The 18,563-nt window shown below is 45.7% G+C and overlaps 1 protein-coding gene across 3 annotated transcripts in view; it reads right to left on the bottom strand.

Annotated features, from left to right (window-relative positions):
- Positions 1-18,563, bottom strand: part of RRAGD (Ras related GTP binding D) — a 56,847-nt gene that overhangs the window by 33,196 nt on the left and 5,088 nt on the right. Inside the window, exons 1-2 of one of the 3 annotated variants that reach the window (XM_027551408.1) lie at positions 5,215-5,318; positions 4,385-4,614 (exon numbers count right to left, since the gene is read on the bottom strand). The exons of 1 other annotated variant lie outside the window; for it this stretch is intronic. In XM_027551408.1, coding sequence (XP_027407209.1) covers positions 4,385-4,523 — 139 coding nt within the window. In that variant the 5' untranslated portion in view covers positions 4,524-4,614; positions 5,215-5,318. Of the gene's footprint in view, positions 1-4,384; positions 4,615-4,884; positions 5,000-5,214; positions 5,319-18,563 lie in introns of those variants that run through there. One more of the 3 variants, XM_027551407.1, reaches the window with a different exon arrangement.

Genomic DNA, 18,563 nt, shown 5'->3' with positions numbered 1-18,563 from the left:
TGAGCTTTTCTTTTTTCCCCCAAACTATCACTCTGAGAGTGATCAAGTTTATTTCACACACGGAGAAACAGCTGGAGTCTTCCCCAGAGGTCCTCAAGAGGAGAAAGGCCACCCGCAATCTGGGCGCTTTAGGCCAGAAGTGAAAAACCCCTATTTGTCTTGCATGTCACAGCAGAACCAGGGAAAGCCACTGTCACAGGAGAGCTTTAAAGCCTTCTTTGAGAATTTAAAAGTTGCCTTTTTTAAAATTTCTTAAAAAAAAAAAAAAAAAAAATTTTTTTTGTAGCACCTTGTGGCATGTCGAATCTTAGTTCCCCAACCAGGGATCAAACCCACATCCCCAGCGCTGGAAGCATGGAGTCTTAACTTCTGGACTGTCAGCAAGTCCCAAGAGTTGCCTTTAAAAAAAAAAAAAAAGGTAAGGAATACATGAATAAAAGAGGTAGAGAAGAAGAAAGAAAAATGAGCAGGGCAGAAGTGACTGTGGAAGTGAAATTATGGGATGGGAGCTGTGAGGCTGAATAAAGCTGAGTGAACTCCGAGAACCCGCACCCCAGACAGAAAAAGATAATCCTTCAAACTCTGAGCCACATCCCTTATCCAGAACTCGCTGTTACTGCATCTTTTTCCCCTAGACTACCCCATATCTGTTTTAATATTAAAATGGGAGAGATTTCTGGTAAAAGTAGAGGATCAAGATTCTATGACACCAGGAATCACTGAGACATGTTCACAACTATCTGATATAAAAATACACTATGTGTATTTGAATAAGCTCTGGGCCTAAGGTGTGACCTTGGTCACATCATTTTCAATTATTCGAGGCTTTCATCTCTTCCAACACTTATATATCTCTGTATTTTCAGAACCAGAAGAGATTAGCTATAGCCAGGATTGTAGTCAACCCAAGTCAATACGGACAAGAGAAGCGACTTACATTTCCATGAACCTGACCCTCTCCTAAATCTCGCTCAGTTCTAGCCTTGTGGCTGCAAAAAAGTCCCGTGGCATCTCTGAGCCATGGATTCAGGATCAGAAGAACAATTCTACTTACTCTCAAGAAACAATGAGAAGAGATAACTCACTAATAATTTTAAATATTATTTTAAGGAAAAAAAAGCTGACTAATGATTAGTAGAATTGCCAGATTCACCACTTTTATACCCATCAGGGAAGTATCACCTGCTGACCCTGGATTTTTGTGTCTCCTGTAACCACCTAAACGGTCACTTCCTCAGACCCTGAGAGAGTACATGGGCTGCTATGGAAACAAGACCACACTTAGCTGCACTGTGGGTGAGCAGTCGTCTTAGCCAAATTTTCCTTAAAAATTGGGAGAGACTTCAAGAAAGAATAACTTCACTTTTGGATTAAAAACGATCACTTAATTGCTTTCTTTATTATTATAGTTTTTAAAGCACTGTAATTTCCTTAAGACTTAAAAGTCCATTTGTGTCTAAAAATAAATAAAAAAAATAACCATTATTTTTGGTGCAATTGTTTTTAATGGTTTAATTATTGCTTCCTCTCTCTAGAGTTTTTTTTACCTGGAGCATGGGGGTTGAAGGTGAGACTCATCTTATCTCTAATTAACGACCCTGAAAGGCCGGAGTTGGGGGGGGGGGCGTGCGGGGAGGGTTCAGAAGCGGCCAAATCAATCCTAAACAGAACTAAAGTACCTCAGAACACTCCTGCTATTCATGAATAAAATGTGGAGTGTAAGCCAAAGCAGTTTAGTTTAAGGCTCACCTTAGCCGCACTAACATTTTTAAACTTAGCATAATGTAGTAAAATGTATGAGGCAACTCTGTTTAAAAATAAGATGGAGGGTTTCTTGTAAGACCACGGGCAAATAAAAATCACACGACCCACCTTCAATCACATTCTTTTGCATAGCAAAGCTGGTCAGACCTGCATCCCACACACCAGGGCAGAGTTCTGAACCTCACGGAAAAATCCCCACGTCACTGTGAAGCTCAGGCACCGAACCAAGCCCATTAGGAAGGTTTGGAATTCATTAGAGAAATGCTTTGTTCATGGTTCAAAGTGCACCATATTCATCTTTTCTCAGAGAAAATAAGTCCTCCTCTCCAACCCCCACTTTCCACTACTGGAGTTTGTAAATGTAAAATCTACCCCAAATACCAAATAACACAGGGTTATAAGGCAACACAGGGCCCAGGGCTCATTAGAAATCGGAATGACCATCTGGTGGCACCTTGATGCCTCAAGAAAGGAAGACCACAGGAGCAGAAGTCAGGACTCCCAGCCTCCACCCCCATCCTGACTCCCAGGGACCGTATCAGCTGGCATGACAGTCGTCAGGGACAGTCCTTGCTATAACTGCTGACTGAAAAAGCAAATGTTCTGATAGAGATTCTGCATTCAGGCCTAAACTCTCAAATCAAGCCAGCAACACTTGGAAAGAACAGGAGCCCAAGATAATGGAGGAAATCTTCAGAGAACAAACCATGGCCACAGCAGAATCAGGTGGAGAGAGGCCAGGCTTCATTCAAGAATGTGTGCTCCTCTCACCACACAAATATACTCTGTGCTTTTATAGCAAGATTCCAGTTTGATCCCAAGAACTCACAAGGGAAGATTCTGATACAGAAGCATCAGTTACAGGTGGGTTTACCTTGGGTTAGGAGCAGTGGGGCGCATCCTTCATCTGGCTCTGGGGTAGCCCTTCCTTCAGGAAATTCCTTCCCCTCAGCTAAAGTGTTAATTTCACTTCAAGTCCCCAAATCAAAAATGCAAAGTGCCTCTTTAAAGAACTGCAAGAAAAACAAACAGGCCCCAAGCATTTCCTGGATCCCAGTCTCTGGCCCCCAGGACAATATCAAATTACACGGTTTTTCTTCCCCAATATAGTCTCTTTTCTTTTCCTTTTTTTCAGAGGATCACAATTGCACCCTATTGTGTGTCTACCCTTTCAAAAACCTTGCAAATACATTCCCATTCCGAATCTCTCAGGAGCCTCCTAAGAATCTAGGGGAGGAGCTGACAAATGCAATTTGAATAATAATGAAGCGACTGAACAATTTAATTACCAAAAGTAGCCCTAGAGACTCCAACAAAAGGGTGAAAAGCCTTTATCTACAAAAATGTGGCCACCTGCTAGACTGTGCGACCAATTATGGGGAATGCAGAAGAGAGAGGTGCACAAGTGTGCACACGAGTTTAAGCAATTGAAGAATTAGCACAAAACCTCTCTAGGGACTGGCACCCTGAAAGAGTGGCTTGGAAAGCTCCTTTATCATCAGGCTCAAGACTTAACTTTCTCCCCCTTTCTGATTCATTGAAAGTAGCACCTACAGTTAAGTAAAATACTGCAAACTGCCCTCCCACCCCCAAGAGAAAGGCTTTGTTTATGGAGAATTTTAAAAAGTTCAATGAATTTTCAAAAAAGGTTCTTCAAAATCAAGTCAAGAAAGTACTGTTTAATCCCTCCTACAATTTCTTTAAAGTGAACATTCTAAGTTCTTTCTTTAGGAAGCTGACAATTTCACCTAGATGTTGCGTTTACCAGCTTTATTCTACTGACCTTTCCAAATGACCTTACAATAAAGGACTTTTTCCTCGCTTTGGAGGGAAACAAAAAAGATGAATCTTTCTGGAATCCTAAAAGGCTCTCAACTTCCTTAGGATTTAAGAATTAAGTGCAGGAAGCCCCCACAGGCTGGCCAATTGCTAAATCCCGCTTTTTGAAAAGGAAACAAGAGTTTGCTTCTAAGTGGCCCTGTATTCCCCCGCCCCGCGCTCACTCCAGGGCAGGCGCTGCCATGCCCAGGTGGTGACACCTAGCAGAGATAAGGTGTCCTAACAACCGTATTTGCCTGGATCTCCAGATACCTGCGGCCACTCGGTGACCCCCTTATCACCTGGGCGCATCCCCCAGCCGCTCCACCGGTGCCGCAACGCCGGCCCCTGGACCCCTCCCGCGGCGACACGGGGCAAGACTGACACCCGCAGCTGCGGACGACCTGCCAGTCACGCTGCCGCCGACTGCCTTTTTTAGCCACGACATCTGACCCAGGCTTCGATAGCAGCATTCAGGGAGAGGTCCCAGGCGCGCCGGTCGGTCCCTCCCCTCCCCAACCCCCAGACCCTACGGAGAGCTCGGAACTGCCCGAGAGCGCGCGTTCAGTCCAAACGCCTCCTCTTTGCCTTCTCCACCGATCCCGGTCCCCCCGCCGCTGCCTGCACCCGGGCTCCCCCATTTTGCAGCTCGCGACAGCTCCTCCGGCGCCCCTCCCGACCCCAACCCCGAAACTCCGCTCTCCTGGATCCCCTCCAAGTCCGCGGCCCGCGCGCCCGGCTCGGCGGGGGTGCCGGCCGAGGTCCTCCCGGCGGGGGGCCGAGCCGGGGACCCGACGCTCACCTCCCTCCTCCGCCCCGCTGTCCGGCTCGGCGTCCGAGGAGTCGGGCCCGTCTCCGTAGTCCGCTAGCCCCACCAGCTCATCCTCCTCTTCGTCGTCTTCCTCCTCCTCCGGCTGCGGCTTCCCCAGCACCTGGCTCATCGCGCCCACGGCCGGCCGTCCCGGGGACAACGGGGGTCCCTGGTGGTGGGGGTTCGGCCAAACCTCCTGGCCTGCGGTTCGCAACCTATTTCTAAATTGAGGTTTTGTCCCGAGGTCCGTGGGCGGGGGCGGGGACCGCGCTTCCCCCCGCGGCGGTCGGCGTCCAGGTCTGGGTCCCGCGGTTCCCAGCGCGCCCGGAGCCCCCTGCCCCGCCCCGCCTCGCCCCGCCCGCTCTCCCGCCCGCCGGCGGAGGAGTCAGCCGGAGCGCGGCAGTTCCTCCCCCGAGGAGGGAGAGAGAGACTGCGTGACCCAAGTCACCTGACACACAGTCACACACACACACACTCACACACATACATACCCCGCACGGGCGCGAGCGCGCTTTCCCGGGTGCAGGCACCGATCGTTGGGGCGCTGGGCCGAGGCCGCGCGCATACACTCAAGGGGGAGCAAGGCGGCGCGGGGCCCTCCACCCGCCCAGAAGCGCGCGCGCACACATACACACACACACACACACACACACACGCCGGGTACTCGGGGCCCCGGGACCCGGCGCAGTCACCCACCGCGGCTGCGCGCCCGGGGCCCCCAAGCGCCCCTCCTGCACGTGGTCCACGCACAGGCAGGGGAGCCGGCGGCCCGCACAGCCGGAGGACCTCTCCCCGCCCACCTCGACACACACACACCCCACCTTGGGCGGCCTTCTCCAGTTTCCACTCCTGGGCGAGGGTTCCAGTCCCAAGCGGGCTCCCCCCGCCCAACGCTGCTGCGCCCGAGACACCTCTCAGAGCCGCATGCCTAGAACACCCCGCGGATGCTGAAGCGCCCCAAGAAGAAAACTCGGGAGAAATGCACCGCAGAGGAGGCGCTGTCTCCATAGCAATTGCCTTTTAGTGCGCATTTGCGGTTCAAAGTGCTTCCCGCTGAGAAAACGTACCTACTGTAGTCACTAAGCAGGCCTAGCCAGCTATAAACATTTCTGAAAAAATAACATGCCTCGTGGCTGACTAGCCTGAATAATTCCTCTGCAGCGTTTGGGGGAAGGTCTCAGGTGTATGATACATTAAGAGGCTATTCATAGCCACCTCCTCCTATTTCATTGTTGCATAGGGTGTAATCCCAAATCCCAAAATAAAATGTTTCAAGTTTTTTTTTGAGGGGGGAGAGAGAAGGGGTTAAGTGGCGAGGGGAGACAATTCTCGCATAGCAGCAGTGTGGGGGTAAGACTAAAACCTGCATTCCTCCGCAAGCTTTTCACCACAGGACAAACTGTACCCCCCCCCCCCCCCCCACCTTTCTGGATACTGCAAAAAATCACGTGGATGAACTTCCTTCTGTCAAGCACAACGAGAAGGAAACCAGCTGGCCAGCAGGGTGACCCAGATCCCACAGGTGCCAGCAGTTCAGCAGGTGGTGTGAGAGAGAAGAGGAGGAAGAGAGCTGAGGCTGGAGGCTCTGAGGGCCTCAGGGTGCTGCCTCTGTAGGGAATTGGATGGAGAACCTACTCTGTGCTAGGGACCCGGGCTCAGGGGTGAGGGTGGGGGCCTCCATACAGGCTCAGCACAGTGTTCCTGCCCTGGAAGAAATCCCAGTCTAGCAATTCAAGGCTCCTGTCCTGGATTTTGTAGTAACTATAGGTGGATGTGGTTACACCTTCTAGGAGGTGGCTGCTTCTAACTGGGAAAGGTCCTGGGATTTTCCAGGTGGAGGCAGTGTAACATGTACGGCTGTTTCAGTCAAAGTCCTTCCCAGGGGAAAAATAGATGGCACAGGCAAATATTTTAATTTAAAAAGCTTTTTAAATTAAAAGGGACAATTTACTAGGATGTGGACAGAGTTTAGGAATCCACACAGGGATTAGTAACAGTGAGAAGAGATTATCACCCCTAAACTAGTAGATGTAAAAGAAGAGTCCTGGACAAGGGACACCAAACAGGAGCTATAGCTGATGAGGAAGCAGCCCCTGCCGGAGCCACATCAAGTTAAGGGGACAGCAATGGGAAGGAGTCAGAGAAGGCAATGACAGCCCACTCCAGTATTCTTGCCTAGAGAATCCCTTGGACAGAGGAGCCTGGTGGGCTGCTGTCCATGGGGTCGCACAGAGTCGGACACGACTGAAGCGACTCAGCATGCCTGAATGCATTGGAGAAGGAAATGGCAACCCACTCCAGTATTCTTGCCTAGAGAATCCCAGGGACAGAGGAGGCTGGTGGGCTGCCGTCTATGGGATTGCACAGAGTCGGACACGACAGAAGCGACTTAGCAGCAATGGGAAGGAGTACCCTGACCTCTCTCCTGTCCCATTACTCCAGTCTCCTCCAAGAGCTTTCCGTTGGCCAAAGCCAACTGGATATCAGAGGGCTGGAGAGCCTGGAACCTAGTCCGGGACACAGAGATAGGGTAGGGAGGGCATAGAGTAGGTTCCAGTGGTGGGGTGAGGGCAAGAAGTACACCCAGCACAAGCAGGTTCTATTTGGTCTTATCAGAGAAAATTATTTAGGGCCAATTTTCCTAGTCTATTTTCATCCACTCTGTTTAATTCACATCTTCCTCTGTATCTGGGAGGAAGGCTCTTACAGACTGGGTTTAAGACTTCCAGTTATCCCAGAACAAATCACCAGCCAGAGGAACTCTTGAGCTGGCCTGATTCAAACTGCAGAAGGCTCTACAAGTCCAGAAGCCAGCCCAAGGTCAGTCCAGACAGGTAGGACATCCTTTGGGCTGGTTGCTGAGTGTGTGTGCCCTGGGGACCCAGGGGTTCAGGGGGGACAATTCCTAAGCCAAAAGCCCTTCTTTGCCTGAGACCAAGAAAAAGCCAGATACCTGAGGGTCCTCTCCCTTCCCTCAAGGGAGAGATCCTGCAAGGGGGTTTACAGAACACCATCAGTAGATTGGAGCACTATTCTCAATAGAACATTTGAGAATTAGAACTTTCTTGAGAAAACAAAAAAATCTATCAAAAAAATCAAAAGTCAAATTCTCAGTTATGCTCCACCCAAAGGTAGATAAGAGTCATATAAAGGTTTCAGTTCAGTTCAGTTCAGTCTCTCAGTCGTGTCCGACTCTTTGCAACCCCATGAATCGCAGCACGCCAGGCCTCCCTGTCCATCACCAACTCCCGGGGTTTACGCAAACTCATGTCCATATATAAAGGTTTAAGAGATTCAAATTCACTGTCCTGGAATTTCCCTGGTGGTCCAGTGGTTAAGAATCTGCCTGCCAATGTGGGGGGTGCAGGTTCAATCCCTGGTCCGGGAAGATCCCACATGCCTCGGAGCAACTAAACCCGTTTGCCACAACTACTGAGCCCTCATGCCTATTGGCAGAGTAGCCCCTGCTCCCTGAAACTAGAGAAAGCCTGCATGCAGCAACAAAGACCCGGCACAGCCAAAAATAAATAAACAAATTCACTGTTGCTTCAGAAATGTACTATTGACAAAGTTTGAGCAAACAGAACAGGAAAAATCCTTATTGCTTTTCTTATTTCAATACTGTCAGCTTTCAAATAAGAAACAGGTTGAGGAAAGAGTAACATGGAAACTCATATTACCATATGTAAAATAGCTAGCAAATGGGAATTTGCTGTATGACTCAGGAAACTCAAACAAGGGCTCTGTATCAACCTAGAGGGGTGGGATGGGGAAGGAGATGGGAGGGAGGTTCAAAAGGGAGGTGATAGTGTATACCTATGGCTGATTCATGTTGAGGTTTGACAGAAAACAGCAAAATTCTGAAAAGCAATTATTCTTCAATAAAAAAATTAATTAAAAAAAGAAATAGGTTGAAAAATATCTTAGAAGTTTTTAAATTGTAAAAGTGTGTATGGTTTCTTTCAGAATTTAAATAAAAATAGAAGGATATTGGGACTTCCCTGGCAGTCAAGTTGAGCTTCCGAACTTCCAATGCAGAGAGGGGTGCAGGTTTGATCACTGGTCAGGGAATAAGATCCCACATGCTGCACAGCACCACCAAAACATTTTTTTTCTTTTAATGAAAGACACTAAATACTGAAAGCCTTTGAGACACTCTGTGTGGGATCTCCTCAGTGAATAGGCTACTGCCTTCATCACTCTAGCCTGAAGCTCAGGCTCTGTGCTGTCTCCCCAGGAGAGCGTTCTCAGGAATGTGTGGATTTGTCTCTGAAGGTACTCATAGTTTTTGCTGCTGTATGTAACCATGGCAGGTTGCCATATACTTGATACGTACTTAATAAATGTTTATGAAATGAATAGAAGAAAAGAAGGGAGGAAGTTACACAATAGTCTCTGCACAGACTTGGTGTGTTTTTGAGAGAAGTTTCAGGAAGAAGCAGAAGTCACATTTTTCTACTTAATCTGAGCTCTGGGAAATGCCACAGTGAGGTAAAATATGAACTATGCGCTACAAGGGTGCAATTAGGCTGAGCGCGAGTGCATCATGCAAGAGATGATGCCCTCAGGTCTTCATCCCTTCAGGACTGCCTGAAGATGTGAAGGAATTATAGTATAATGATTATTAAATGCTTATTCTATTTTTTCTAGGGCTTTCCAGGTGGCACCAGTGGTAAAGAACGCGCCTGCCAATGCAGGAGACCCAAGAGACATGGGTTTGATCCCTGGGATGGGAAGATCCCCTGGAAGAGGAAACGGCAGCCCACTCCAGTGTTCTTGGCTGGAGAATCCCATGGACAGAGGAGCCTGATGGGCTACAGTCCATAGGGTTGCAGAGAGTAGGACATGACTGAAGCAACTTAGCACACATTTTTGCTAATCTTTTCTAAAAAACTCTTTAACTTTATAGCATCATGAAAGAGGAGCTTTGTCTTTTGCCAAAATTTTCCAACTAATATTTATTATTTTCCATGAATAAGAGGCACTCTTCCAAAATAATATGACCTTCAAAATATTCCCATTAAGTAATATTATTGTTCTTAACTTACAGATAAGAAAAATTTTCCCAAGGTACCACATGAAGTAGATGGTGATACTATTTTGGAATGCAGCAGGCCACTAGATCTTATTCCTATTTAACAACCTAAAGCTAAAGTCAGTTACATTATGGCTCGAAACTGAAAAGTAGAAAGGGGAAGAGCTGGCTCCCAGTCTTCTAGGTAAAGAAGCAACACACACAGACACTCAAGAATAAGTCTGTCGTTTCAGGCCATTAATTTACAGGATTCACTGAAAGGAAGGGAAAAAAGAAAAATTGAAAAGCTTCATTAGTAAATTACTTGTCATAATAAAATTGTTGACCATCATCAGACCTTTTATTAGGAACACCAATAGCAAATGATTTTGTTCCCTATCTGGTTTATATGCTGAGTTAAAGCATAACATCTAAATGTTATTTTTGTTTAAAATTTGAATTTTAAAGGCCAGAAGTTTGTGCCCTTATTTTAGTGAATTATTTTGCTGTTACCGGTTAGATGCCTTGTGACAAGGAATATAAGAGCTATTTAAAAGAGACCTGTACAATTTAGGCAGAATAATTGCAGTCCTGCATGCAGCCTGCATCTTAGGGTATTCTGAGGCATCTGATGGCATTGCGCCTGGTTCCTGAGGTTTGCATGTTGAAAGCCTTTCAGGCTTTCTTTTAAAATAGGTATTTAAAGGCATTAATTCTCTCTTGAAGCAAACAAAGGAAAGACCCATCTCCAGAATCTTGCTGGACTTCTGCTTATCTATGAAAGCCAAAATTTTCAAGAGGGCACCTTAGAGTCTCTGGTTCTCCAAAGACAGCTGATTCTCTGATGCAATTATTATAAATCATTAAATTATTTCCACTGAGGCAAACCATTATTTTTTATTATATTTTATAAAGTATATTATAAAATTATATTTTATTAAAGTAATGTTTTGATATTGTATGAACATGCACATGGTAAACAGTCAAAGAGCATAAAAGAATATCCAGGGAAATGTTAGTCTCTCCTCCCACCCCACCCAGAGTCTCTTGGCTTCCCTCCACAGGGAGAAACACGCTGCTTTAATGTACAAACATATTCGTAGCCATTATAGAGATTTCTACATGATAACTTCATCTCTTTTAATAGTCTACAAATATTTTTTTAATGAACATAAAGACAATTATACTTTTAGGGCTGTACTTTGAAGGAGGTAAACAGAGAGAGGCAAGAGAGGATCTGGGGATGAAAGAAGCAGCCTGATTTAGATGGGATCACCAGAGAAGACTTTTCAAAGATGGTGACTTCCCTGGTGGTCCAGCGGCTAAGACTCTGAGTTCCCAATGCAGGGAGTCCAGGTTTGATCTTTGGTCAGGGAACTAGATCCCATGTGCCACACTAAGAATTTCCTACATGCAACATCAAAGATACCATGTGTGGCTAATAAGACCAGGCAGAGCCAAATAAATAAAAATAAACTAAAAAAAAAGAAGCTGACATTTGAGTTATCATGAAAAAGAGACAGAGAGCAAAGTGAAAGTCAGAGTGGAGCGTGTTCCCCTGGAAGGTATCTCCACGGTTGGAAAAACCAAGAAGTGAAAGTGTTTGGTATTGGTGGGACAAAATGTCAATGTGATGAGAGGGGAGGAGGGTGGTAGGCTGAGAAACAGGTAGTCTTTTCCACCAGGATAAAGAGTTTAGATTTTATTCCAAATGCCACGGAAGCACTGAAGAGTTTTCAGAAGGGAGGTGAAATGCCTGGTTTACATTTCCAAACATTCACGCTGGTAGATTGTTTCCAAAGATGGCCACACCATCGTTTCGTCCCACATACCCTCTGCAAATGTGACTTTGCCATTCCTCCCGCCTGTTTTCCCTCCTTTGAAGTGTTGGCAGGCTCTGTGGCCTGCTTTAACCAATAGAATGCAGCAAAAGTGTCAGTGACACTGTGTGACATCTGAGATTGGGTCATAAAGGACCACGTTACTTCTTTTTTTCACTTGCTTGGTGCCTTGAGCCACTTTGAAAAGAAGCCCAGGCTAGCTTCCTGGAGAGGCCCATGACAGACAGGCCCTGAAAGATGCCAGAGCACAGGAGTAAAGAGACCCAGCATTCCAGCCATCTGTCTGAGGGGCCAGGCATGTGGGTGACACCCTCTTAGATCCTCTAGCCCCAGTTGCAGCCACATGAGCAAGTTCAGCTCACTCTGCATGAAACACAGAGTTGTTACTCTGGCTGAACCATGCCAGGCAACCCACATAATCATGAGCAAATATTGATAAAAATAGTTGGTTTTTTAAAGCTATTAATACATGGGTTGGTTTGTTACACAGCAGCCAATAACTGATGTACATATTCTGGCTGATGTGGGAAAAATGGATTGTAGATTTCAGGATGGAAACATAAATAACAGATCACTTTAGCAGTTCATAAACGAAGTGAATAGAGAAGTGGAAAATGAGAGAAGTGGATAAATTTTATATAAATTTTGGAGGTAAAATAGATCAGAATTTATTGAAAGCTTAATTAACATGAATGTTCAGTGAAATGATTACCACCAGATATTTGATTTGAGTAACTAGATGTATGGTAATGCCATTTATTAAAAAATTAAGACCCAGAGAGGAGCAGGATTGAGGGATGGGAGGTGAATGAAGTCCCTTGATTTCTAACATTCTAGTTACCATATATTGCCACAGGGAAAGCTACCTTAATCTTGTAATTAATTTTGGCCATTTTTTAGATGTTTATCATGTTGTCTTTGGTATAAATCATGAATTTTTCCAACTACAAGCCATGAATGAACTAAAGATGACATTTGTAAAAGTTCCAAACTAGTGAGACAGAATGGCTACGTATCAACTTCCATAAAAAGTTAACTTTCTATTCATTTGGACTTTTAAGGACAAGCTTCTAACATCAGTGGTGCCACAACATGAGAGCAGAAAGCTCTGGACAGTAGAGTCAGCCAAACAGAGGTTTTAACAGCTCTGTGTTTGTAGATCAGTTTGGATTTGACAACCCCTGCCTTGGCTGGGACAGTTACCCTAACTGCAATGGTACACACAGTCAAATTCTCCAAGACAAATTAGAAAATTTGTTTAAAATTTTATTTTAAACAAAAATTAAAATTTATTTATTTAAATTAATTAATTTTAATTAAATTAAATTAATTTATTAAAATTAATTTGTTTAAATTTTAAAATTTATTTAAAATCCTCAAGAATGAAGGAGTCTCCAGGATGGTAGAGTAGGAAGACCCTGAGCTCACCTCCTCTCAGTTCAGTCGCTCAGTTGTGTCCAACCCTTTGCGACCCCATGAACCGCAGCACACCAGGCCTCCCTATCCATCACCAACTGCCGGAGTCTACCCAAATCCATGTCCATTGAGTTGGTGATGCCTTCTAACCATCTCATCCTCTGTCGTCTCCTTCTCCTCCTGCCCTCAATCTTTCCCAGCATCAGGGTCTTTTCAAATGAGTCAGCTCTTCACATCAGGTGGCCAAAGTATTGGAATTTCAGCTTCAACATCAGTCCTTCCAATGAACACCCAGGACTCATCTCCTTTAGGATGGACTGGTTGGATCTCCTTGCAGTCCAAGGGACTCTCAGGAGTCTTCTCCAACACCACAGTTCAAAAGCATCAATTCTTCCACACTCAGCTTTCTTTATAGTCCAACTCTCACATCCATACATGACCACTGGAAAAACCATAGATGGACCTTTGTAAACAAAGTAATGTCTCTGCTTTTTAATATGCTGTCTAGGTTGGTCATAACTTTTCTTCCAAGGAGTAAGCATCTTTTCATTTCATGGCTGCAATCACCATATGCAGTGATTTTGGGGCCCCAAAAAATAAAGTCAGCCACTGTTTCCCCATCTATTTGTCATGAAGTGATGGGACCAGATGCCATGATCTTCGTTTTCTGAATGTTGAGCTTTAAGCCAACTTTTTCACTCTCCTCTTTCACTTTCATCAAGAGGCTCTTTAGTTCTTCTTCACTTTCTACCATAAGGGTGGTGTCATCTGCATATCTGAGGTTATTGATATTTTTCCCAGCAATCTTGATTCCAGCTTGTGCTTCCTCCAGCCCAGCATTTCTCATGATGTACTCTGCATCTAAGTTAAATAAGCAGGGTGACAATATACAGCCTTGATATACTCCTTTTCCTATTTGGAACCAGTCTATTGTTCCATGTCCAGTTCTAACTGTTGCTTCCTGACCTGCATACAGGTTTCTCAAGACGCAGGTCAGGTGGTCTGGTATTCCCATCTCTTTCCGAATTTTCCACAGTTTATTGTGATCCACACAGTCAAAGGCTTTGGCATAGTCAATAAAGCAGAAATAGATGTTTTTCTGGAACTCTCTTGCTTTTTCGATGATCCAATGGATGTTGGCAATTTGATCTCTGGTTCCTCTGTCTTTTCTAAAACCAGCTTGAACATCTGGAAGTTCATGGTTCACGTATTGCTGAAGCCTGGCTTGGAGAATTTTGAGCATTACTTTACTAGCGTGTGAGATGAGTGCAATTGTGCGGTAGTTTGAGCATTCTTTGGCATTACCTTTCTTTGGGATTGGAATGAAAACTGACCTTTTCCACTCACTGCTGAGTTTTCCAAATTTGCTGGCATATTGAGTGTAGCACTTTCACAGCATCATCTTTCAGGATTTGAAATAGCTCAATTGGAATTCCATCACCTCCACTAGCTTTGTTTACAGTGATGCTTCCTAAGGCCCATTTGACTTCATATTCCAGAATGTCCGGCTCTAGGTGAGTGTGAGTGATCACACCATTGTGTTTATTTGGGTTGTGATCTTTTTTGTACAGTTCTGCGTATTCTTGCCACCTCTTCTTAATATCTTTTGCTTCTGTTAGGTCCACACCATTTCGGTCCTTTATCAAGCCCATCTTTGCATGAAATGTTCCCTTGGTATCTCTCATTTTCTTGAAGAGATCTCTAGACTTTCCCATTCTGTTTTCCTCTATTTCTTTGCATTGATCGCTGAGGAAGGCTTTCTTATCTCTCCTTGCTATTCTTTGGAACTCTGCATTCAAATGGGTATATCTTTCCTTTTCTCCTTTGCTTTGCGCTTCTCTTCTTTTTACAGCTATTTGTAAGGCCTCCTCCTCTGAAGGACACACCAAAATTACAACTATTCACAGAGACAATGTTGATGAGAAAGACCAGAACCTGCCAGAAAAGACCTTCCATAAGATAGAAAGAAGGAATCACAAGACAGGTAGGAGGGGTAGAGTTGCAGTACAGTGGAGACCCATGCTCTTGGGTGAGCAACCCATAAATGGGAGAGCAGTTACAACTGCAAAGGTTCTCTTCAAGGGAAGAGGGAACTGAGCCCCACATCAGTCTCCCCAGCCTGAGAGTCCTGCACGGGAAAGATGAGGCCCCAGAAAATGTGGCTTTGAAGGCCAGTGGTGTTTACTTTTGGGAGACCCAGAGGGCTCTGGAAAATACAGACTCCACTCTTATAGGGCACACATAAAGTTTCACCTGCTCTGGGACCCAGTGCAGAAGCAGTAATCTGAAAGGAGCCCGGGTCAGACCCACTTGCCAGTCTTGGAGAGTCTCCCAGAGAGGCAGGAGGAAACTAGAACTCATTCTGGGAACACAGACACTGGTCGCAGCCATTTTGGGGTGCTCATTCTACCATGTGGATGTTAGTGCTGGCAAGAAATTTTGGACTCCTCCCTCTAGTTTATTAGCCTCAGAACTCTACCCGTCCCCCCTCATTAGCCTGAGGCACCAGTACTGGGATGTTACGCCCAGCAACTGCCTGGGGCTGTGTTCCCGCCCACCAGCAGTCAGGCTGCCTTAAGAGCCCCTGAACCCACAGCTTCCCAGGACATGGTCCTGTCCAACAGAGGACCCAGGTCCTGGCCCCATACACCAGTCACAGGAGCTCAACCTGGGACTCTCAGGGCCCTGCAGCCAGAGACTCCCAGACCTGGCTCCACTCACTGGTAGGCGGACAAAGACCCAGGAACACCAGAGTCCTGCAGCCTGCCATGCAGGACCTGGTCAACCCACCAGCAGTCCAATACTAGCTCTGGGACCCCTGAGCCCTGTAGCTAGAGACCCCAGGACCTGGATTGGCTTGCTGTAGTGAGAACCAGTCCTGGGATTTCCTAGACCCCAACCCCATCCACCAGAGTGTGGACATAAGGCCTAGGACCACAGTCCCACAGCCTGCCTCCTCAGGACATGGCCAACACACCAGCCCTAGGATACCTGGACTCCAGACTCTAGCCTTGCCCACCAGCAGGCCAACTCCAGCTCTGGGACACCTTGGGTCCCAATCCAGGGTCCTGGGATCCAGGGCCATCTCCTGTGGGCTGACAGAAGCTTTGGGACCTCCCAGGGCTCCACAGCCAGAGCATCTGGGAGCTAGTGCTACCCACCCAGGAGCTGGCACTAGCCCTGGGCCCTGGGCCCACTCACCATCAGGTTAGTATCAGCTCTGAGATACCCGACTCCTTAGCCAGCCACTCCAGGATTCAGCCCTATTTAACCAGTGGCCAGCACCAGCTTTGGGACGTGTTAGCACCCGTGTCAGGAACTGGGCCCTCCCACCAGCACTAAATTTGGGGATACTAGCCCCACAACCACCCATCCCAGAATCCAACTTTGCCATCTGTGTGCCTGCGTTAGCTCCAAGACTTACTGGGGTTCTCCAGCCAGTTCACGAGCCAGACCCTATATAAGGCAGAGCCTGACCATCAAGCAGACTGGAAGCCAGCCATGCCTACCAGGCCGCCCCTAGTAATCAGCCCACCACAAAAGGGGGAATCCCTAGACCATGTAGCCTGGTGGCCAGAGGGGAGTGCACTACTTGGACACATAAGAAATCCCCTAAAAAGGCCAATTCTCCAAGGTCAGGAAACAAAACCAACCTAGAAGGTACGTAGAAGTAAACCCAGCAAATTAGGCAGAATGAGGCAATAGAAAACATGTTCTAAATGAAGGAACAAGTTAAAACCCCAGAAGGAGAACATAAGTGAAGTGGAGATAGGCGATCTACCTGAGAAAGAGTTCAAGGTAATGGTGTTAAAGATTATCAAAGAACTCGAGAGGAGAACGGATGGACAGAGTGAGAAGTCAGATTTTAACAAAGAGTTAGAAAATAAAAGAGAAGCACCAGAGATGAAAAATATAATAACTGAAATGAAAAATACATTAGAAGGGAGACTTCCCTGGCAGTCTAGTGGTTAAGATACCCAGCTTCCACTGCAGGGGGGCTGGGTTCAGTCCCTGATCGGGGAACTAAGATCCCACATGCTATGAGGAGAGGCCAGGAAAAAAAAAAAAATTAGAAGGAATCAGTAGTAGTATAGATAACACAGAGGAACATGTCACTGAGCTGGAAGATAGAGTAATAGAAATCATTGAAGCTGAGCAAAAAAAAAAAAAAAAGGATAAAAAGAAATGAAGACAGTTCAAGAGACTTCTGGGACAACATCAAGTATGTTAATACTGCCATTATAGGGGTCCCAGAAGGAGGAGAGAGAAAGAGAAAAGGGAGAGAGCATATTTGAATAAAAAGAGCAAAAAACTTCCCTAACCTGGGACAGGAAATAGATATTCAAGTCTGGGAATTAGAGAGTCCCAAGCAGAATCAATCCAAAGACAAATATTGTATAACATCACTTATATGTGGAATCCAAAAAATAAAACAAATGAATGAATATAACAAACCAGAAACAGACTCACAGATACAGAGAACAAACTAGTGGTTACTGGGGCGAGGAATGGGGGAGGGGCAAGATGGAGTACGGGATTAAGAGGTACAAACTATTAATACTACATATAAAATAAATAAATTACAAGGATATATTATACAGCACAGGGAACAGAGCGAATGAATATTTTGTAATAACTTTACATGGTGTATAAACTATAAAAATTTTGAATCACTATGTTGTACACCTATTGGTGAATTCAGAAGTTATGTCATATTCAGAGGATCCCAGGAAAGGTGTCTCAGGATATTTCAAGAGATAAAGCTTCGTTCGAAAGGGAACTTGGGTTTTACTTCTCTCTGTCCTCACCTTTCTTTCTGCATGAAAACTGGCTTTCTGTGCTTCTCCCACCAGATGGCAGGAGATGGCTGCCTCACCTTTGAGGCCCAGTGACAGTGGGCTCAGGTTCTGGATCTAGACTATCCAGGTTCAAATCCTGGCTCCAACACTAATCAGCTGTGTGACTTGGATCAAGAAATTTAACCTCTCTGTGCCTTGATTTCCTCATCTCTCAACTGTTGTTAATGTTATATACCTCAATAGGATTGTGCTTAGTCGCTCAATCATGTCCGACTTTTTGCGACCCCATGGACTGTAGCCCCCCAGGCTCCTCTGTCCATGGGGATTCTCCAAGCAAAAATACTAGAGTGGGCTGCCATGCCCTCCTCCAGAGGATCTTTCCAACCCAGGGATCGAACCTAGGTCTCCCGCATTGCAGGCGGATTCTTTACTGTCTGAGCTACCAGGGAAGCCTTGCCTTTAAAAGTGAGCACTATAGAAGTTTTAACTATTATCTTTGATTCCTAGGCAAGAAAATCTGGTTGGGGGACTTCCTGGCAGTCTAGTGGGTAAGACCCTGCCTTCCAATGCAGGGGTATGGGTTTGATCCCTGGTCAGGGAACTAAGGTCCTATATGCAGTGAGGTGTGCCCAGAATTCAATGGGAATTTGCTGTATGGGTCAGGAAACTCAAACAGGGGCTCTGTATCAACCTAGAGCGGTGGGATGGGGAAGGAGATGGGAGGGAGGTTCAAAAGGAAGGGGATATATGTATATCTATGGCTGATTCATGTTGAGGTTTGACAGAAAACAGCAAAATTCTGTAAAGCAATTATCCTTCAATAAAAAATAAATTAATTAAGACAAACAAAAAAAAGAGGCACTTGACTGTCAAAGTTTTATAAGTTGGGAAATTGATTACATGATTTACCCATGGTCACACACTCATTTTTCTACTGGGTAGTTGATCTTTATGATAATGATTAACAGAATCTCCTTATACATATATATAAAAAAATCTTACTGAGTTTGGGCCAGTGGTCCACTCCTAATGACCCAATCCTACTTCACACAGTCCTATATATGCTACTCCTTCAGGGCACCTATCTCAGCTCTAATTGA

This window comes from Bos indicus x Bos taurus, chromosome 9, assembly GCF_003369695.1.
Source record: "Bos indicus x Bos taurus breed Angus x Brahman F1 hybrid chromosome 9, Bos_hybrid_MaternalHap_v2.0, whole genome shotgun sequence".
NCBI lineage: Eukaryota > Metazoa > Chordata > Mammalia > Artiodactyla > Bovidae > Bos > Bos indicus x Bos taurus.
Note: the sequence above shows the minus strand (reverse complement) of the source record. Positions and strands in the feature narration are given on the sequence as shown.